General features: G+C 49.6%; 1 protein-coding gene across 1 annotated transcript in view; it reads right to left on the reverse strand.

Annotated features, from left to right (window-relative positions):
- The window catches only part of Cad87A (cadherin 87A), a 72,209-nt gene that overhangs the window by 43,807 nt on the left and 5,127 nt on the right, over positions 1 to 23,275 (reverse strand). The window contains exon 2 of the mRNA XM_069317143.1: positions 15,593 to 15,666. Within this exon, the coding sequence (XP_069173244.1) occupies positions 15,593 to 15,662 (70 nt within the window). The 5' untranslated portion in view covers positions 15,663 to 15,666. The remainder of the gene's footprint in view (positions 1 to 15,592; positions 15,667 to 23,275) is intronic.

Raw genomic sequence — 23,275 nt, forward strand, 5'->3', positions numbered from 1 at the left:
CATTTACAGCCAATCACCGGGAACTGACTATTTCCAGCCAATCACCGGGAACTGACCATTTCCAGCCAATCACCGAGAACTGACCATTTCCAGCTAATCACCGGGAACTGACCATTTCCAGCTAATCACCGGGAACTGACCATTTCCAGCCAATCACCGGGAAGTGTGCATGATGCTGAACAAATGACCGGACTGGTCCGCAACATCTAGACGGTCACAAGATATCAACGAGGAAGTTTCAGATTTGAAAATGATATCGAAAAAGAAGCGGGAATCTTATATTAGCCTCACCACAATATACCAGCATCGCTCTCGGCCAATAATGTTGTTTTAGATTCAGCTACTGGGAACAAACCGTTGCAAGCAGCACGGGCTATGGTGACCCCGTAGTACTTACCTGGCACAGGAGATGTGTCCTAGACTAGTGATTGATGAAGATTAAGCCAGCCAAGAGGTGGCACGGGCATGAATAGCCCGTAAGTCAGACGTTTTCTTCTGCGTTGAAAATCACAACAAAGATGGCAGTAGGTGGACACATTTCCTGTGGCTGGAGGTAACTAGACAGAAGACTCCCTCGAAGCACGTATAGAGAATAATGAATAAAATTGCTAAAATATATGTACGATATGAACAAATCCACAAGGGCCGTGACGAGGATTCGAACCTGCGTCCGGGAGCATCCCAGACACTGCCTTAATCTGCCTATATGTATGATATATAATAGGTTTTTACTATAAGCATGAAATACAATCAAGCGAGATGTTTGTGAGAGCGTAGCCTCAATATCAGTCGGGAATATTGAATTTTAGTCATCAAAAGCCTAATTTCTTTACTAAGCGTTTTCCTATCGCGCCTCCGTAATGACGTCACGGGAGTAAATCAACACTGAACAGCTGGGAGACGTGACAAGCAGTTGTAAGGTGTTTCCAGCCCAACACGCCAAGGACCCCAGCTGGTCCACACGACGCAAAAACTTAATTTATGGGAAGGAGGCGAACAGAAAACAAAGGCGGAGGAAAAGACAAGCGAGAAGTACAAAGAATTGATGATGTCTTACGTCGTGACGTAAGACATCATCCATTGTAAGACGTCGTGACGTAAGACATCATCCATTGTAAGACGTCGTGACGTAAGACATCATCCATTGTAAGACGTCGTGACGTAATAAAAGTTGACTTATCACGTGCTAGCTTTCTGCCTGAAGACAGCATTGAGTCTACACTCCAGCAAGGCTGTGTTTATCAGTGTAGGGACGCTGCTGTCTTACTAACACAGGCCCAACCACTTGGACTGGACGGTAGACCGACGGTCTCGCTTCATACAGGTCGCCGTTCAATCCCCAACAGTCCAAGTAGATGGGCACCATTCCTTTCCTTCCGTCCCATCCCCAAAACCCCTGACCCCTTCCCAGTGCTATATAACTGCAATAAAAACAAACAATACAATCTTTATATAAAAATTATAAACAAATATAATTGTCTTATGTGTGGGTGGTTGCCCAATCGTTCTCCCCTCATTAGGGACCCGTACCTGCCTCAGGTCACGTATTAGCGCCTTGTCACCTGGCCCGCCCTCCACTCTTCCCGCGCACGGGAAGAGTGGAGGGTGATCTATGTCTTACCCTTCGGGGAAGACATAGATCAGGCTCCCCAATCCTCACGGAAGCTCATTTGACATTACCAGTCCCATTTCAACCTTTGAATGCTTTCCAGAGTAGTTATATATCCCCGCCGCTTCATGACCGCCTGACTATCGCTGCTTGCTGCCCGCATAGGAAGTTTGCTCTCGTCAATCCTCCTAGGGCCTGCCTCTAGTTCAGCAATACTGATTATACTGTGATGCATTTGTTTACAGAAGGGGGGCGTGGTCCTCTGATGTTGACAGTGTACTTGAAGTGTTTTTAGATCTCTAATGTTTGATAAGGTGTGTACCCTACAGGTCTATATCTTGCTTTAAGGTTTGGATTGCGTCTCCAGTCCGGGTATAGTGCCAGGAGAGGTCAGGGGGTTGACAGGCACTCACTGAGTGCCGGGTCCTGGGAGCTACAGAGTGCCGGGTCCTGGGGGCTACAGAGTGCCGGGTCCTGGGGGCTACAGAGTGCCGGGTCCAGGGGGCTACAGAGTACCGGGTCCTGAGGGCTACAGAGTGCCGGGTCCTGGGGGCTACAGAGTGCCGGGTCCTGGGGGCTACAGAGTGCCGGGTCCTGAGGGCTACAGAGTGCCGGGTCCTGGGGGCTACAGAGTGCGGTGAACGAGGCGTGGCCGTGACCTAGTGACAGTGATCACTAAGAACAGTGACAGGAGGTAACAAGTGTAGCCAGAAGCGTGGTGGCCAGCCCCACTGACCTGCTGGTGATGAGTGGTGTGGCGACTCTGCTGGACCACACTACAGCCACAAGACAGGTGGGAGGCGGGGTGGGGCGCCCCCCCCCACCTGTTGTACACACACACACACACACACACACACACACACACACACACACACACACACACACACACACACACACACACACACACACACACACACACACACACACGATCTTTAGTCAAAGGATCACAATACACATGGCCTGGTGGTGGTGGAGGCAGACTCCATACACAGTTGCAAATGTATAAAATAAAAGGCATAGCCATCAAACACACATCGTGTCAGCAAGGTGGACAGCCCGCCTGTCTTTCCCCCTACACCCTGTATGTGTGTGTGTGTGTGTGTGTAGGGGGGGGGGAGGGGGGACTCATGTAAACCCTCACGTGAGAGAAGTATCACCTAAAGAAACAGTAATTCAGGTATCCACCACCCATTATGGGGTCTGGAAGCGCAGTGGTCTAAGTCCATGGCTCACAACCGAGGATCGTGGGTTCTATGCCAGATATATCTGTTCACCCGACAGTAAATAGGTACCTGGGAGTTAGTCAACTGTTGTGGGATGCATCCTGTGGAAGATAATCAGTAGTTGACTTAAGGGGATACAAGGGGCTTAACTATTCAAGACAGGTGTCACTTAAACCTACCTGGAGCATACCTGGAGAGGGTTTCTAGAGTACTTCTACTCCCCAAGTCCGGCCCGAGGCCAGGCTCGACTTGTCATAACTTGGTCCAACAGGCTGTTGCTTGGAGAGGCCCGCAGACCCACTTACCCACCTAAGTGCCTCACAGACACACCAACACCCCCCCCCCCCCCCTAATCTGTTCTGTGAGGCTGTTTGTCTTCGCATGACCATCACAGCCGGGCTGATCCACAAGGCCCATTAGAACCTTGCCAGGTTCTTGCTTCAAAGTTTCCACTGTTGTTGCAAGGACATTTTGTGAGGCAACATTAGGCCCTTTGTTACCTTCATGCAATATGTGTTGCTTGCCAGTGTTGCTTGCCTGTGTTGCCTGTCAGTGTTGCTTGCCAGTGTTTTCCTGTCAGTGTTGCCTGCCTGTGTTTTCTGCCAGTGTTGCCTGTCAGTGTTGCCTGTCCACCCATGGAGGCCAGGAATGGTGTTCATAATGAATATAATGAAGAATGACTCACAACCGCCTGGTTATGAATGGTATTATAATGGTGAGAAGATTCCAGTGACGCCGTCAGTCACCATCACCACCACTATCACTACAACCACCACCACATTCCACCACCACCATTACTGGCGTTTCCGTCACCACCACCACCATTACTGGCGTTTCCGTCACCACCACCACCATTACTGGCGTTTCCGTCTCCACCACCACCACCACCACCACCACAAACAGCCAAACCAAACACTAACGACCATACCAGGGATGTCATTACCTTGGCCGGAGGGGGGGGTGGGGGTTATCAGGGGAGGAAGTGGGGGGGGGGTGTTGGGGAGGGTCAAGACAAAGGGACATTTTGTGTGCTCACTATATGACACTGAAACATTGATTTATCTCTCTGGCTCATTTGGATACTTGGTCTCCACCGGTGTCCCAGTGTTCGTGAACCAGCCATTCCAAATAATCTGTCTCTCCTTGTCAATTCCCCCCGAGAACTGTGTATGTGGTGGTCATGTCTCCCCTAGCTCGTTTGTCTTCAAGTGATGTGAGGTTTAATTCCTTTAGACTCTCCTCATAACCCATCCCTCTGGGCAGAGACGATTGGTTAGCAGTCCGTAATTGTTCACCCAAGTTCATCAAGCAGCAATTAGGGACCCGATTGTAAACCGGTTGAATGATAGAGAAAAACTGGCAGCAGGGTAAGAGGAGGTGAGGGGAGAGAGAGCTCACAACCTGTTAACACAAGCTCAGAAATACTGGAAGACATTTTATCAATACTGCCAAAATGTTTCAATACATCGGTAAGAGTGTAGTGTACACTGTGGTCTTCCATTGCGCTTATGACACACTCAGAGTTTCCAATACATTTATTTTACACTTGCTACAGTGGCTCTCACTCCAGTGTGTTGTCCTTGAATTGTGCGAGGGTTTGGAAGTTGATTCTGCAGGATTTCCCCATGTGTGGGTTGCTACCCGTTCTCGCACTTGCTTTTAGTCAATATTGGCTTATTTAATAAGTGCATATGTGACATACTAATTGATTGTGAATATTTTAGTTTACCTTGAAAAGCTTCATAGAAAACACCGACCTCACCTAACCTTCTTAGTATGTTAAGATAAGCATCTTATTGCTTTGTATTTACAATTATTACTTAACCTATCAACGGTATAGGCTATAGGTTGGTTTATATTGTGGTATATCGCTCTCGTCCCCCTCCCAGGAGCACACTTTGAGAACTTAGAACTTAGAGGCGGCGTCAGCAGTGTAAGTGCTGGGCTGGTTCAGTGCAGGCAGTTGAGGATCTCTCTATATTTTCAAGCTCTGCCATCGACTTGAGAAGGGTCCAGGACGGACCGAAACGTCGTCGTCGCTTCACTTTCTAGTGTGTGGTCTGGTCAACAAGTTCTGCAATCTTGCCTGATTTGGAAGATAACGTAAGGACTGAATAGATAACACCAGTGCTTTGAGGAGCATCTGGCAGCCCTTGTCCTGAGAGCTCTCATATAATAAACCTACCTCCTATACACCACACATTACAGTATTAAAAACAATTCTGTTTATAAAAGGAAAAAATTATAATGGTTTAGGGATCCCCTTCTTGACCTGGAAACTGTACATGAACTAGGATATCATTCAGGGATTTTCCTCGCTTCTGTGTTATAGGAGGTTATCTTGAGGTTATCTTGAGATGATTTCATGGCCTTAGTGTCCCCGCGGCCCGGTCCTCGACCAGGCCTCCACCCCCAGGAAGCGGCCCGTGACAGCTGACTAACACCCAGGTACCTATTTTACTGCTAGGTAACAGGGGCATAGGGTGAAAGAAACTTTGCCCAATTGTTTCTCGACGGCGCCTGGGATCGAACCCAGGACCACAGGATCACAAGTCCAGCGTGCTGTCCGCTCGGCCGACCGGCTCCCTAGTTGGGCCTTGGGTCTTGGGCCTTGTGGATAGGAGATGCCTCTGAAGGAAAGAACACCCTCCCCCCCCCCCCCCATGCTACATGTTCATCAAATTGTTCATTCACCCATGCCAAGGGGCACTGATCTAGCTTACAGACCCTGCACATGCTGGAAATATATAGTGATGGAAGCAACATTCTTTTCCAAGCCACTTTTGGGCTTCTGACATTATTTTTTCCAAATCTTTCAACACCGTATTGGGGGAAGCGAACACAGACGCCTCCTACCTTACTTCCCTTAACATGTGCAACCTTTTCCCTCTCCCTCACCACCTGGCCCCGTTCCCTACCCCCCTCCCCTAATGCACAAGTCCCTCTGCCTTCCACCCAAACATGGAGAGACTGCCTCTCCATGCTGCAGGTGTGGGGGAGGGAGGTGAGAGATACAAGGACAGATGAATAAGGCACGTGAGAGTAGAGTGAAGATGTGGGGGGAGAGTAGAGGGGAGGAATAAGAGGGAAAAGGTGTTGTAGGTAATGTAAACAAGAAAGGGTGAGTGGGAAGGGATGCGAGGAGGGGGGGGGATAGGAGGGAGGGAGTGGAGAGAGTTTCAACATTCCGAGTGTGTTGTAAGCTGTCAGGTGTGGCCTCATCTTGGGTCCTAGTGTGCTTGCCTGCCTGCCTGCTTACCTGTGTCTGCCTGCTTGTTTGCCTGCTGGAGCTAGTAAAACTTTAGCCAAAAATTATAGACCAGTTGCAACAACATCATACATTTTAACAGTTTTAGAAAGAATGACTAGGAATCAAATTTCCAGTTTTATTGAAAATAATGAACTACACAACCCAGGACAAGATGGCTTTAGAGCGGGAAGATCCTGTCTCTCACAGTTACTCAACCACTATGACAAATTCACAGAAGCTTTAGAAGAAAAACAAAATGCAAATGTTGTATACACAGACTTTGCAAAGGCATTCGACAAATGTGAGCATGGATTATTAGCACATAAAATGAGATCAATAGGAATAACGGGTAAATTGAGGCGTTGGATTTTCAATTCATGTCAAACAGAATGCAGAAAGTAACAGTCAATCACAAATTATCAAGCCCAAGTGCAGTGAAAACCTCTGTACCCCCAAGGCACAGTCCTTGCACCTTGTGGCTACCTTGTGTACCCTCCGGGGATCAACACACCCGAGGCTCGGTCTTCGACCAGGCCTCCCGGTGGGTCGTCTGGTCAACCAGGCTGTTGGACGTGGCTGCTCGCAGCCTGACGTATGAATCACAGCCTGGTTGATCTGATATTCTTTAGAGGTTCTTGTCGAGTTCTCCCTTGAAGACTGTGAGGGACCGGCCAGTTATGCTCCTTACGTGTAAGTGGGAGTGTTGAACAGTCTTGGAGGGTAACTGGGTAACTGCGTCCTAGAGGGTCTCTCGGACGCAGGTTCGAATCCTCGTCACGGCCCTTGTGGATTTGTTCATTTGGTAACTGGCAGACTTCGTGGTTGGGGACTGGAGTCTGGGGTAACTGGTAGGAGGTAGTAGCAGGTGGTGGGGCGCAAGGTTCCAGGTGAGAGGGGTAAGGCAAGTGGAGGGAGGTGGGGAACTGACCACTTTCTCTATGTCATACAACAGGTACTCGCCCGTCCTGTACCTCTGCTACCCTACCCTTCACCCCGACACACCTGTCCCCCTGCTACCCTACCCTTCACCCTAACAATAACATGTGTGGAAGCATCGGAGTGTGTATATATGAATGCTACACAGTATTCATCTATGGACATCCATATATGGTGAAACACATGTGAAGAACCTCTCACACACTCACAGCTCCCGGACAAGAGGGAGCCAGCTTAGCTTAGCTGTCAACCCCCACACATCGTGTCAGCAAGGCGGACAGCGCGCCTGCTTTCATACCTCTCACTGTATTTCCCACTTCTATACTTCCCTTCACCTATGCCTCTCCTTCCTCTTTACTCCCCCCCCCCCACAAAAAAAACACCTGTCCCCCTGCTACCAGACACCTACACTCGGGGTCTCGGCGTTGCTCATGCAAAAGACATTTCCGCTTCGGGTGTCAGGCATCGGTCCCCGGCCACACTTTCTCACCCTCTACACTGTCTGCTCCTCCACCAGTGTACTACACACTCCCCCACCTCTTCTCCTCATCCCCTCAAGGTAATATGTAATTTGCGTTTATGTTTAATATATATAACATATTATTGAAAACTGAAAAGTACTAGACTAACACACACACACACACACACACACACACACATATACACATAGGTGAGTACTCACAACTAGGTGAGTACATATACTACAGGATACACACATATACTACATATACTAAATACACACACACACATACACACACATATATACTACAGGAAAGAGGTGGTTGGGTTGACTGTGTCTATCTGGACCTAAAAAATCCTTTTGACAGTCCCACACAAGAGGCTGTTCTGGAAACTGGAACATGCTGTAGGGGTGACAGGGAGACTTCTGACATGGATGAACAATTGTCTAACTGACAGACAGATGAGGGCAGTAATCAGAGACAATGTATCTGACTGGAGGAGTGTTACTAGCGGAGTACCACAGGGCTCAGTTCTTGCACCAGTAATGTTCATCGTCTACATAAACCATCTACCAGAAGCAATACACAATTATATGAACATGTTTGTGGATGATGCTAAGATACTGGGCAAGATAGGAGACGCAGACGATTGTAATGCACTTCAGATTGATCTAGATGAACTAAGTGCTTGGAGCGTCTAGTGGCAAATGGAATTCAATGTGAATAAATGCCATGTTATGGGATGTGGAATCTGAGAAAATAGACCACACACAATTTACAAATTATGTGCAGAAGTTGTATGGTGCCCAAATCTCAAGAAGCACATAATAGTGGCACTCAGAGTGGGGATTGTGAGTGTGGGGCACTCACATCAATGGATGATGAGTCTGGAGCATTCTAATCTTTGGACGATGAGTGTGGAGTGTGGATATACACACTTGGGTCTCACCGGCTTGGTCTCCACTCCTCATGCACTCCAAGCAAACATTAGATATCTCGTAGAATTCTTGTATTAGTATAAAATTGTTTTCACACATTGGTGTATAGAGAATATCCTTCTGCGGGGAATTTCTCGCTCGTCGTGAATCATATATTCATTTATATGTTGTATAACTCCATCTCTACCCCTTCCTCTCCTCACATCTCTCTCTCTCTCCTCCCCCCTCACTTCTCTCTCCTCCCCCTCTCCCCCCTCTGTGTAATGTGTTAGGATCACCTGAGGTCACACTTTCTTGAACATAATCACCACATACATGAATGACGCGTCGAATGATGAGCAGAGAGTGAGGAGTGAGGGAGTGATGGAGGGAGCGAGAGTGAGGGAGGGAGTGATGGAGGGAGGGAGAGAGTGAGGGAGGGAGGGAGTGATGAAGGGAGGGAGAGAAGGTAAACATGAAACAGGAAGAGTAACATGGAAGAGAGAATAAGGGAGAGGGAGAAACGGAAGTCACGTTGATGAAGCAACAGCGAGAGGAAGCAGCAGATGGCCAAGAACAGCCCCGTCCTCCTAAGGTTTCCCAACGTCAAGAAACGGCCGTACTAAAGTGCCCTCATCCAAACTTTCCAGAGGACCCAAAACAGAAAACGGGACAGTACGTCAACTTCGCGAGCCGCTTCCATTTTCCAGTACGACGATTTTTGACCTTAGGTGGAGTATACGTCAAAATACGACTGTTATGTAGTCTCGGGCCGGGCTTGGGGAGTAGAAGAACTCCCAGAACCCCATCAAGCATGTATATGTGGGCCTGCGGGACGCTCCAAGCAACAGCCTGGTGGACCAAGCTCTCACAGGTCAAGCCAGGCCTCGGGCAGGGCTTGGGGAGTAGAAGAAGGGAGTTCTTCTGGGAGTTGAAGAACCAACTCCCAGAAGTTGGTTCTGAGAGTTCCGGAAGAACCCCCAGAACCCCATCAAGCAGGTTAACCTAATGTACCTTCTTGGATGTAAATAAATAAGGAGAAGAGCTATGGAGATAAGATTAGGGTAACAAAATTAGTGAAAGGTGAGAGTGAGAGAGAGAGAGAGAGAGAGAGAGAGAGAGAGAGAGAGAGAGAGAGAGAGAGAGAGAGAGAGAGAGAGAGAGAGAGAGAGAGAGAGAGAGACAGAGAGAGAGACAGAGAGAGAGACAGAGAAAGAGAGAGATTAGAAAGTGTGGATAAAATTTACGAGAGAAAACAGGGCGAGGGTTAAATACAGGTGAGCACTTTCGCGGGTATATCTGTGACCCCCCTCCCTCCCCCTCCCCCCTCCCCCCAAGCATCACCCCCCCCCCCCCGCACATTCCTCTCTCCTACCAATCCCCTAGAGCCTCCTCTCTACCTCCTAATCTCCTCCGACCTACCAATCCCCCCTCACGAATTATGTGAGAGAGCTTTAACAAGCTTTCTCTAGTTAAAAGAGGTGATATGATCACTACGTACAAAATAGTAACGGGAATTGACAAAAATTGACGAATAAGAATTCTTGAGACCTTGAATTTTAAGAACCTGAGATCATAGATTTAAACTAACTTAACAAAGCTGTCGAAGAAATATGACAAAAAAAGTTCACTTTTACAGAGTGGTAGACGGTTGGAACAAGTTAGGTGAGAAGGTGGTGGAGGCTTGGTTGCCAGCCTCCAGCAACAGCCTGGTTGATCAGTCCAGCAACCAGGAGGCCTGGTCGACGACCGGGCCGCGGGGACGGTAAGCCCCGGAAGCACCTCAAGGTAACCTCAAGGTGTGCCAAAACCGTCAGTAGTTTCAAAGCGTTATACGACAAAGAGTACTGGGAAGACGGGACACCACGAGCGTAGCTCTCATCCTGTAACTACACTTAGGTAATTACAGGATGAGGATTACAGGATTAAACTTAGAGACACTCCCCCCCTCCCCTCGTCCTCACCGTTACTCCCAAGAGTACAAATAACGGTACCGTTGCTGGCCTCGAGAGTGCCCGCGCGCGCGTGCGTGCCCAGGATATTTATAAAATAAATAGGTATATTCAAAGTTGGTCTGTGAGGCACTATAATAAGTGCGTTTTCAAAACTTGGAATGACTGAAGTACTTTACAAGGAAAAGATTCGCACGCGACATTATGGCGAACTCCACCCTTGTAATTAAGTGCATTCGAACCCTAACTATAGCCACGAGAGTACACCAAGAGTCATGAGTACACCCATGAGAGTACACCCATGAGAGTACACCCATGAGAGTACACCCATGAGAGTACGCCCATGAGAGTACACCCATGAGAGTACACCCATGAGAGTTCCTGTAAGTCGTACAAACCAGTAACAGTTCACAGTCGGGTAACAATGAGAAGCAAGAAAGGAGGACTGCGAAGTAGGAGTGTGAGTTGTGAGTGTATATTCCCAGGTGTGTGAGTGTGTGTACCGGATTACCGGGGTTGTCCTCACAACCTGTTCCTCATCCTGCCCTCGCCACCTACCGGGTTCCTGGCGCTTCTGGTTCCCGGTTCACAGCTTCGGTGTTGGCTTTCAGGCCTACCTGAAACCCATCCGGGGAGGCCTGGTCGATGACCGGGCCGCGGGGACGCTAAGCCCCGGAAGTACCTCAAGGTAAGGTACTACCTTACTAGCTTGTACTTACTTAGCTTGTACCACCTGAAGCAGTACAAGAACTCCCAGAACCCCATCAAGCAGGTATCAGAGCAGAGGCAAAATAATACAGAGCGATAGCACTAACATCACACATCATAAAAATCTTTGAGTGCTAAGAAGTCAGATCACAAAATACATGGAATCACAGCATCTCCATAACCCCGGACAACATGGGTTCAGAACAGGGCGCTCTTGCCTGTCGCAGTTGCTGGACCACTATGACATGGCATTAGATGCTATGGAAGACAAACAAAACGCTGATGTAATTTACACAGATTTCGCAAAAGCCTTTGACAAATGTGACCATGGTGTTATTGCACATAAAATGTGTTCAAAAGGAATTACCGGAAAAATAGGCAGATGGATCTACAATTTCCTGACTAACAGAACCCAATGTGTAATAGTCAACAAAATAAAATCCAGCCCATCAACCGTGAAGAGCTCAGTCCCCCAGGGTACTGTGCTTGCTCCAGTACAGTCCCCCAGGGTACTGTGCTTGCTCCAGTACTTTTTCTCATCCTCATATCGGACATAGACAAGAACACAACCTACAGCACTGTATCATCCTTTGCAGATGACACTAGGATCTTCATGAGAGTAGACAACATAGCGGACACGGCAAACTTCCAATCAGATGTAAATCAGGTCTCTCAATGGGCTACAGAAAATAATATGGTGTTTAATGAAGATAAGCTCAACAATTGCTACCTCCAGCAGTACTGATGGTAGCAATTGTGGTGGTGGAAATGATGATTGTGGTGGTGGAAATGATGATTGTGGTGGTGGAAATGATGAGTGTGGTGGTGGTAGTGGTGGTGGTGGTGGTAGTGGTGGTGGGAATGGTTGAGACGATAGAGGAAGTAACGTTGACCTCAATACAGGAATGTGTGCGCTGCTCATGACCAGTGCTACTTAGCGTCGCTCTCCGCCACACGCCACACTGGTTCCTCCAACAGTACTGGTCCCCAGACTGGTTCCTCCAACAGTACTGGTCCCCAGACTGGTTCCTCCAACAGTACTGGTCCCCAGACTGGTTCCTCCAACAGTACTGGTCCCCAGACTGGTTCCTCCAACAGTACTGGTCCCCAGACTGGTTCCTCCAACAGTACTGGTCCCCAGACTGGTTCACTCCAACAGTACTGGTCGCCAGACTGGTTCCTCCAACAGTACTGGTCCCCAGACTGGTTCACTCCAACAGTACTGGTCGCCAGACTGGTTCCTCCAACAGTACTGGTCCCCAGACTGGTTCACTCCAACAGTACTGGTCGCCAGACTGGTTCCTCCAACAGTACTGGTCCCCAGACTGGTTCACTCCAACAGTACTAGTCCCCAGACTGGTTCCTCCAACAGTACTGGTCCCCAGACTGGTTCACTCCAACAGTACTGGTCGCCAGAGTGGTTCCTCCAACAGTACTGGTCGCCAGACTGGTTCCTCCAACAGTACTGGTCGCCAGACTGGTTCCTCCAACAGTACTGGTCGCCAGACTGGTTCCTCCAACAGTACTGGTCCCCAGACTGGTTCACTCCAACAGTACTGGTCCCCAGACTGGTTCACTCCAACAGTACTGGTCCCCAGACTGGTTCACTCCAACAGTACTGGTCGCCAGACTGGTTCACTCCAACAGTACTGGTCGCCAGACTGGTTCACTCCAACAGTACTGGTCCCCAGACTGGTTCACTCCAACAGTACTGGTCCCCAGACTGGTTCCCTCCAACAGTACTGGTCCCCAGACTGGTTCACTCCAACAGTACTGGTCCCCAGACTGGTTCACTCCAACAGTACTGGTCGCCAGACTGGTTCCTCCAACAGTACTGGTCGCCAGACTGGTTCCTCCAACAGTACTGGTCGCCAGACTGGTTCCTCCAACAGTACTGGTCCCCAGACTGGTTCACTCCAACAGTACTGGTCCCCAGACTGGTTCACTCCAACAGTACTGGTCCCCAGACTGGTTCACTCCAACAGTACTGGTCGCCAGACTGGTTCACTCCAACAGTACTGGTCGCCAGACTGGTTCACTCCAACAGTACTGGTCCCCAGACTGGTTCACTCCAACAGTACTGGTCCCCAGACTGGTTCCCTCCAACAGTACTGGTCCCCAGACTGGTTCACTCCAACAGTACTGGTCCCCAGACTGGTTCACTCCAACAGTACTGGTCCCCAGACTGGTTCCCTCCAACAGTACTGGTCCCCAGACTAGCATTACACACACGCTACATATAAGCACTTAAGGGATTTAGATACTCCGCTGGGTTCAATATCCGCCTGAATTCTTTAGTTTCCGATACTAGCGAGAGAGAGGGAGAAGGAAGGAGGGGGGGGGGGGGAGAGAAGGAAGGAGGGGGGAAGAATGGGGAAGGAGGGGGTGGAAGGGGTGGTGAGGATCTTAGCTAGTTGTTAAGAGGAATACTGTGGTTAGAGAGGTATATAATGTAGGTCAGAGTTATAGGGCGGCCAGGCACCAGGAGGGCCGCACCCGCCGCCGCTACTCTTGCTGCTCCTGGTGTTGTTCCTGGCCCCTGACCCCACATATCCATGTGTGTGTGTGTGTGTGTACAAGCACATGTGTATAAGGTATTTAAGCTGCATCAGCCTCCAGACCTGTTAGCCGTACAGGTGTGGACGGGGTTCTCAGACATGCTGAGAACTCCTCCCGTGTCTTCAGTCTAACTTAACGTAACGTAACGTTGGGAGCCGGTCGGCCGAGGGGACAGCACGCTGGACTTGTGATCCTGTAGTCCCGGGTTCGATCCCAGGCGCCGGCGAGAAACATTGGGCAGAGTTTCTTTCACCCTATGCCCCTGTTACCTAGCAGTAAAATAGGTACTTGGGTGTTAGTCAGCTGTCACGGGCTGCTTCCTGGGGGTGGAGGCTTTGTCGAGAACCGGGCCGCGGGGACACTAAAGCCTCGAAATCATCTCAAGATAACCTCAAGATAACGTAACGTAAGCTAGAGACGTCTCTAGCTGTTAACACGCCACAAAACACTCCTGTTTAACCCCCTCAGTATTACCAACAGACGGAGTGATCTATTCTGCTAGTATAAACTTTTTAAGTAATCTTCAATCTTCTTCGTGCCCAACCGTGACCGTACACTTGGAAATTCAGGGCGCGTGAAGGAAGCAAATATTTAAACCTAACCGTAGGTGAGTATACTCTTCCGTTAATGGTGTAGTATACAGGACCCTTAGACAGGACGTTAAACTCTCCCGAGGCCAGATTCACGAAGTAGTTACGCAAGCACTTACGAACCTGTACATTTCTCAATTTTTGGCCGCTTTGTTTACAATTATTAAACAGTTAATGAGCTCCGAAGCACCAGGAGGCTGTTTATAACAATAACAACAGTTGATTGGCAAGTTTTCATGCTTGTAAACTGTTTAATAAATGTAACCAAAGCCGTCAAAGATTGAGGAAAGATGTACAGGTTCGTAAGTGCTTGCGTAACTGCTTCATGAATCTGGCCTGTAGTGCAGTGAGTGTTCCTGCACATATGAGGTATGCAACACGTTATTACCTATTAGTCCCTCGCCTCTCAACACTGAAGTGAAGGACGCAACACAGATCCCAGAGAAATACTGCAAGTTGTCAACAGAGCAGCGTCTGGGATGCTCTCGGACGCAGGTTCGAATCCTCGTCACGGCCCTTGTGGATTTGTTCATTTGATGCATCACGCTATTGTGATTTCTGTGTGTATTGATTGTACTACTTTCGTATAGGGACACTTAAATTCTTTTCCTGAATCCTGATCTCTGGCTTCTTAAACGAAACAGTTTCATCTCAAACGAACAATAATTTATTGGTTGATATTAACGACAAAATTAACAAAATTACTTGTCTTCTTTTTTTTAAGTTTGTACAAGATGTATGCCTGTCAGCTGAGTGGACAGCGCTTCGGATTCGTAGTCCTGAGGTTCCGGGTTCGATCCCCGGTGGAGGCGGAGACAAATGGGCAAAATGTTTCTTTCACCCTGATGCCCATGTTACCTAGCAGTAAATAGGTACCTGGGAGTTAGACAGTTGCTACAGGCTGCTTCCTGGGGGTGGAGGGCTAGTCGAGGACCGGGCCACTGGGACACTAAGCCCCGAAATCATCTCAAGATAACCTCCCTCATTCTCCCACTAAGCTGGGAGACTCCCACAGGAAGGTGATAGTGATCCAACACCGGGATGATATCTTGAGGTTATCTTGAGATGATTTCGGGGCTTAGCGTCCTCGCGGCCCGGTCCTCGACCAAGCCTCCACCTGGTCGAGGACCACACTTTGCTATACAGCAATATTACAAGATCTTTCACCAGTTCCCTATGAATTAGGACCCGTGAGTGACCTGCCAACCTGTCAAGGACTGGGTCAAGGAGCTTGACAACCCCTAGAACCAGATGCTGCTGCTGTACAATGATTCAGGGCCAGTCTGCTGTATAATGACTTGAGGGTAGTTTATCACACGCTGGACACGGCCAATACACCCCACGGGACTCGTGTGAAGGGACGAGAGGTCACTAGCAGTGTACTGACCTTGGAGCAGGAGTGAGGTCACCAGCAGGAGCGGAGCCAGGTCAGGTCGTCTGGGTCTTCTTGACTTCATGGTTCTGTCAAAGACAAACACACACATGTCAACACAACACGTTTAAGACACGTCCAACACATGCTCAGGATACGACCAACATGGCCTTGGGTCGTCCCAATATACGTTTAGTATATACACTCAAAATATCATTGCAAACGCGCAACATATGCTTACATGCCGAAAATATGCTCAGGATATGCCCAACATGCTTTTAGGGCATACTCAGCATAGGAGGGAGGGAGGGTAGGAGGGAGGGAGGGAAGGAGGGAGGGAGAGGGCGACAAGAGGCCTGGTCAGAGACCGGGCCTCCAAGGTCAGTGATTCTTGACCCCCAAAAATTAACGCAAGGTAATGCAAGGTTGGAAGGTAACCCACATTGCACGCCACGAAGGTAAACTGCCGCGTGGGGAACCGCATTACCCATGTAAACTCGAGCGAGAATAATGCAAATAACCTAAAGTCTTCCACACTACCAGGAACACTGAATCACCAGTCGTCTGAGGCCAGATTCACGAAGCAGTTACGCAAGCACGTACGAACGTGTACATCTTTCCTCAATCTCTGACGGCTTTGGTTACATTTATTAAACAGTTTACAAGCATGAAAACTTCCCATTCAACTGTTGTTATTGTTATAAACAGCCTCCTGGTGCTTCGGAGCTCATTAACTGTTTAATAATTGTAAACAAAGCCGCCAAAGATTGAGAAAAGATGTACAGGTTCGTAAGTGGTTGCGTAACTGCTTCGTGAGTCTGGCCTCTGGTGATTTGAGTGATAGTTAAACATTTACCCAGTTCGCATTTTCTTTAAAACCAGGGAAAATGGGAAGGCAGAAGGGAAGAGGGAGAGAGGGAGGGAATTATCCGGGGAAAAGCGCCAAGTCATTACGACTATATAGCACAGGGATGGGGTCAGGATAAGGATTTGGGATGGGACGGTGGGGAAGGAATGGTGGCCCACCACTTGGACGGTCGGGGATTGAACGCCGACCTGCATGAAGCGAGACCGTCGCTCTACCGTCTACGTTACAAGTTAGGTTTTGTTCTGTAAATATATTTCAATTTTTATAGTGAAACAAAGCCGCCTGAACGAGCCCAGCCTAAGGACGGGCAGATAAAGGCGGGGCCCAGGAACTGGTTCTGAACCGTATAAGCTGTACTAGGAGAGTACGAAGCGAGAGAGGAGAGACAGACATACGCAGACAAATATAGGGGACAGCAACAGCAAAGAGAATAATGACAATAATACAAGATTTAAAAGTATTTTCTGAGCTTTCACAACCACAAAAAATACATCAAATAACAGAGAGAAAGATTGGAGTTAATGTGAGGTGACCTGGAGGGATCAAAGGTCACGGAGGTCACACTAAGTCACGCCCTCCACACCACAACCTTCACTTGCCTTAATTATCTCTATTCCCTCCCTTCTCCTACCTTCCATTACCTCCCCCACACTACACCTACATACCAGTTACACCAGTTACAGCCCCGCTCCTGTGCCAGGTAAGTCCACTACGGGATCACCATAGCCCGTGCTACTTTGGAACTTTTATTCTAAGTAGCTGAATTTAGAACAAAACTACACCTGGTCATCCTCCCTCCTCCCTCCCGGCTCTCAAACACTCCCTCCCCCCCCCCTTCTCCCCCCCCCCGCCTCCCTCCCTCAGGAGTCAATGATTTCCTGACCAGAGTCCGTGACTCTCCCACGACCCCGACAATGTGGACGCTACGAACAACCAGACCCCGTTATACGGCCCCCCATGAAGACCCGTTGAAGGGTGGAGGAGCGAAAAGGGGGGGGGGGGTGAGGTTGATGAGGTAGGGAAATAAACGTGATGAGGAGGGGGAGGTACATCAAATAATAACCCCTCTAAGAAGCTCCAAATGTTCTAATAAAAAACTGAGTATATATATATATGGATGGAACAGCCAGGAGTGGAGGAAGCAGGTGGCGTTCCCCCTCTGGGTCGCCACGTTGAGACTGGAACAGGACGCTGCCGGGGCGTGTATTTCCGGTAGCATCTACGAACCTGGATCTCGTCTCCTTGAGGAAACGCTTCTTGCTCTTTGTCTCTAGGGAAGGGAGACTTATCAGGGGAAAGCACCAAGCCAAGCCACTATATAGCACTGGGAAGGGGTCAGGATAAGGATTTGGGATGGGACGGGGGGAAGGAATGGTGTCCAGCTACTTGGACGGTCGGGGATTGAACGCCGACCTGCATGAAGCGAGACCGCCGCTCTACCGTCCAGCCCAAGTGGTTGGGAAGGCAAGGATCTCATTCTATTGACACGAAGTTGTATTGATCGTCCAATTCCCAATACGTGACGAGTTTGTTTGTTAATAGTTCCTCCTCGTTGGTCAGCACTGACGCCGAGGTGTCATACAGGTGCTGTCACACACCTGTATATCATTCTGTCATATAATCTGATTATGTTTGGTTCAGAAGAATCAGGGACAGGATTGGACGATTGGGCACTGTCCCTTCTGTCTGTCCCAGCAGTAATTAGGGATCTGGATGTCAAATGATCGGTGGATCTTGTTCTGGAGAAAACAGATTGATTGATGAAGATTAAGCCACCCAAAAGGTGGCACGGGCATGAATAGCCCGTAAGTGGTGGCCCTTTTGAGCCATTACCAGTATCAAGAGCTGATACTGGAGATCTGTGGAGGTGCGACTGCACCCTGCTTGACGGGAGATGTCTCCCGGCTGGAGAAAACAAGTATTATAATGCACAATGAGCTACGAGAGGGAGAACTGTTATTATACACTGTCAGAAGCCTTCAGCTCCAGTCACAGCCCCGCTCCTGTGCCACTACGGGCTCACCATAGCCCGTGCTACTTGGAACTTGTTCCCAGTAGCTGAATCTATAACAACAACAGCATGCTCCAGCCTCCTCACAAGTGCACAACAACACATTACGGGGCTTATAACACCAAAAATCTCTCTCTATAAGTTTAAATCACAATAGTGTGAAGTCTCGGTGAGGAAACTTGTCTTGGCGGAGCTGAAGGCGGGGAACCTTAGACCTGCTCCAGAGAGCGGGCGGGCATTGTGGTGAACTTGAATTGTAGGTACCAGCTTGGTGCCTTGAAACTCTACCTGCTTGATGAGGTTCTGGAAGTTCTTCTATTCCCCAAGTCCGGCCTGAGGCGTGACTTGACTTGTGAGAGTTTGGTTCAACGGGCTGTTGCTTGGAGCGGCCCGCAGGCCCACATATACCTGCTTGATGGGATTCTGGGAGTTCTTCTACTCCCTAAGTCCGGCCCGAGGCCAGGCTTGACTTGTGAGAGTTTGGTCCACCAGGCTGTTGGACCAAGACGTGCTAAAAATAACTTAACCAGAGTTTTTTGTTGGTGTGAAATATTAAGAATGTGGGATAAAATAGTGAAATATAAACTGCCTTTATCACTGCATTTCTCTACGTCGTTATTTACACTTAGCCGGCGCCTCAAGCCACCTGGTCGTAGCAGTGTGCGGGGCACCTGGGTCGAGGTCACCTGACGTGACGCCAGATAATTGCCAGAGTAACGAGATGGGCTCCTGTGCCCTCCGGCGCCAAGATGACTACTTCCTGTGTGGCATCATCAATGACACCTCCTCTCCTCTCTCTCTCTCTCTCCCTCTCTCTCTCTTAACTGACAATTAACGTTTAACAGTATCAAGAAAATTATATGGGCCTATGCTTCCTACAGCTTCCATTAGATCATTCTGAAGAATGGCGTTGGAAATGTACTCATTATGGGGGTAGTTTTATCGGTCAATATGACCATTGGGAGAGGGAAGAAATAGCCTAAGCCGCTCTATCCCTTTGAGATGTATTTTATTGTCTCAATAAACGTACCTGAAATATGAGCATTACTCTTCAACTTATATCGAGTCGTGGTGAAGACGGAGTCGTGTGGCTTGGGGCGCCTGGCTTGGGGCGCCTGGCTTGGGGCGCCTGGGTTGGGGCGCCTGGGTTGGGGCGCCTGGCTTGGGGCGCCTGGCTTGGGGCGCCTGGCTTGGGGCGCCTGGGTTGGGGCGCCTGGGTTGGGGCGCCTGGGTTGGGGCGCCTGGCTTGGGGCGCCTGGCTTGGGGCGCCTGGCTTGGGGCGCCTGGCTTGGGGCGCCTGGCTTGGGGCGCCTGGGTTGGGGCGCCTGGGTTGGGGCGCCTGGCTTGGGGCGCCTGGGTTGGGGCGCCTGGCTTGGGGCGCCTGGCTTGGGGCGCCTGGGTTGGGGCGCCTGGCTTGGGGCGCCTGGGTTGGGGCGCCTGGCTTGGGGTGACATATTCCACAGCCGGAGATTAACAATGGGCTAAGGAAGACAACTCTCGAGAAAGCTCCAGCCAAAGTAAAGATACCGTGAACTTAACATTTACAGGAATAATGTTCTTGTGTGTAGAGTTTGTCAGTGTCATCAGCCTCGGTGGTGACGACCAGGGGTGGTGACCTGCCTCGCTCCAGAGAGGGTCACCATTTGGCCCATTATGGTCATAATCATCAAATTTCGATTCATACACTCACCAATATTGGAAGATGTATATCCACTACGGGCTCGCCATAGCCCGTGCTGCTTGGAACGGTTGTTGCCAGCAGCTGACTCTAATACAACAAAGATGGAAGACATTGGTGTGCTCCAGCCAGAGTGTGCCAGTGCAGGCTAGTAGACTCGCTGTTTACCATTTTATACCCGAGAGCCACTAACACTAGTGACCTCAGCGAAGACAGGAAGCCGGCGGCTTGTCGAAGGTGTCCCCATTTGCCTTGATCTTTTCCAGCTGTACTCTAAAAAGTTAACAGAGTTTTGGCATTTACGGCTTCGGCGGGTAGGCTGTTCCATGTTTTCTTCAATATAACTAACCATCCCGTGAGATGGGCTGGTAGATGACCTCTTGATCTGACCTCCAGCTTGAAGACAGCTGGAGATTCTTAGTGGTTGCAAATATTGTCAAAACACCTCGTGCAACAGTCGGGCCCAAGAATGCCAATGCAGAAGGCTGCAATGCCTCCTGCCCTGTTACCTAGCAGTAAAATAGGTACCTGGGTGTTAGTCAGCTGTCACGGGCTGCTTCCTGGGGGTGGAGGCCTGGTCGAGGACCGGGCCGCGGGGACACTAAAAAACCCCGAAATCATCTCAAGATAACCTCAAGATAACCTGCCCGTCTCTGAGGAGCCAGCAATCTCAGCAAGGTTCCCAGGAGTGCAGAGGTCTGGGAATGTTGCTAAGACAATGTGTAGATGAGACGGGGGGGGGGGGGGGGCAGCGTCCTGCATGATCTAGCTACCACTGGTGTTGATACTGCAGGACGTGATGCTAATGGACGGTCTGAGTCTTGTTTGTTCTGGCTCTCTTATCCCAGCCTCCCTCCCCCCCTCTCTCTGCCCCACACTATCCCTGCCTCCCACTCTCTCACCTACACTCTCCCAGCCTCCCCCTCTCTCCCCCAGCCTCCCCCTCTCTCTCCCAGCCTCCTCCTCTCTCACCGTGCAAGGCGCCAAGGCCAAGCAGGTCCAGGTATGAGTCACGCCCCGCTGCACCTTCCCACCATCACCTCATACCCAATATTCATTAAACCTCACACCTGATATCCCTCATACCTCACACTCCTCATACCTGACACTTCTCATACCTGACACTTGTCACGCGGCCCACCATGCTCAAGCACGATGATAGGTCAAGGCTGTCACTAGGCTAAAATATTAAATCCCTCTCGCTAGCGCGCCGGGCTCTATTAGACATGATCCCAACATTCAAGATACTCTTGAGACATTATCTGGCACTGGCGGAAGCACCGAGAGGGTGAGTGATGGAGGGGATAGGGGGGGGGAGGGGGTGTAGTAAATCTTGAAGGTTGCAGGCACCAGGGACATATAAGGAGGGTAAAGCCCTTCAGTACCCACTACGGGCTCACCATAGCCCGTGCTACTTGGAACTTGTTCCGAGTAGCTGAATCTATAACAACAACCACCTTCAGTACGATTGAAGGTCATCTATGGGTCATCACAGCATGCGACCTGGGGGTTAAGAGGCGGGTCCCTGGAGCTGAAGCACAGCCTCGGGCTCACTCCCCACATCTCATAAGTACCAAAAGCTAAGACAGGTTAAACAAAGCAAATGTATACAATACATAACTACTAAATAAATGGCGGTAACTAGCAGGAGGCAACGGAGTTGTTTGTGCACGAGTGACGGTATGGAAGCTGGCCATACGACACCAACACCTGCACGTACACACGTACATACGTACATATGTACACACACAAAGTGGGACCAAAGAGCCAGAGCTCAACCTCCGCAAGCACAACTAGGTGACTACATAGGGGGCGCCGGTGGCCGTGTGGACAGCACGCTGGACACGTAATCCTGTTGCCCGGGTTCGATTCCCGGACACAGCGTCCCATCTTGGAGGCCAACACTCTCCAGACGACGCCACCACTCGTTCCTTGCTCTCACTCTCTCCTCCAAGACGACAAAGGTTTAAGATAACATCAGTATTGCTTTTGTTAAAAGACTCAAATAGTTTCACCATGAAGTCAGTTCAGCTCAAGACGTGTAATTAATGACCAACTTGTAACACTCTGTATTACTCCCTCACAAGTCTCAGGAACAGAATGTCAACAGAGGGAAGAGCTGAGTATTGTGTCTTGTTCATCTTCCAAATTACATTTATTTTGAGAGTGAATTACAATTACCACTTCTCCATCTAGATTGGGAGCTGACTGACCTCTTCCTGTAGGGTATCTTGAGGTTATCTTGGGATGATTTCGGGGCTTTAGTGTCCCCGCGGCCCGGTCCTCGACCAGGCCTCCACTCCCAGGATCCAGCCCGTGACAGCTGACAAACTCCCAGGAACGGGGTGAGAATAGCTTGAGCTACCTCATCCCTTTGTGTGTATTTTACCTCAATAAACTTATTTCAATTTCAATTTCAATTTCAAACTCCCAGGTACCTATTTTACTGCTAGGTAACAGGGGCTTCAGGGTGAAAGAAACTCTATCCATTGTTTCTCGCCGGCGTCCGACATCGAACCCGGGTCCACAGGATCACGAGTCCAGTGTTCTGTCTGCTCCCACCGGCTTCAGGGTTCCAAGAGTTCTTCTACTCCCCCCAAGCCCGACCTGGGGTCAGACTTGGCTTGTGCTAACTTGATCAAGAAGGCTGTCGCTGGCAGCGGCCCGCAGGCCGACATATCCATTATAATTTGGTTGGATTATAATGGATATGTGACAAATGCATTAAGTAAATGTACAATCGACTTGAGAATGGTCCAGGACGGACCGAAACGTCGTCGTCATTCACTTTCTAGTGTGTGGTCTGGTCAACAAATGCATTTGCATAATGCAGATGCCGTCGAGGCAAATGCAATAAGGTTCTACAAACAGAAACAGGAGAAACAGGGAGAATGAAACAGAAAGAATCACCTCCTTGCATTAGCTGCCAGGAGGTGGACAGGTGGGGTTATAGAGCTATGACCCGACCTTATTGGCACCCCCCGAGTAAGTACACACCGTATAGGTAGTGTTGTGACCCCGTGTAAGGCGAGGTGTTGACCCTCAGACCGCTCAGGGAGGCTAGTGGGCGTCGTGGCTCCTGGCGGGGCTCACCTGCAGTGTTGCTGCTCCCGACCTTGAGCCAGGGAGATTACTCTCCGG

This window comes from Procambarus clarkii, chromosome 86, assembly GCF_040958095.1.
Source record: "Procambarus clarkii isolate CNS0578487 chromosome 86, FALCON_Pclarkii_2.0, whole genome shotgun sequence".
In the NCBI taxonomy this organism is placed as follows: domain Eukaryota; kingdom Metazoa; phylum Arthropoda; class Malacostraca; order Decapoda; family Cambaridae; genus Procambarus; species Procambarus clarkii.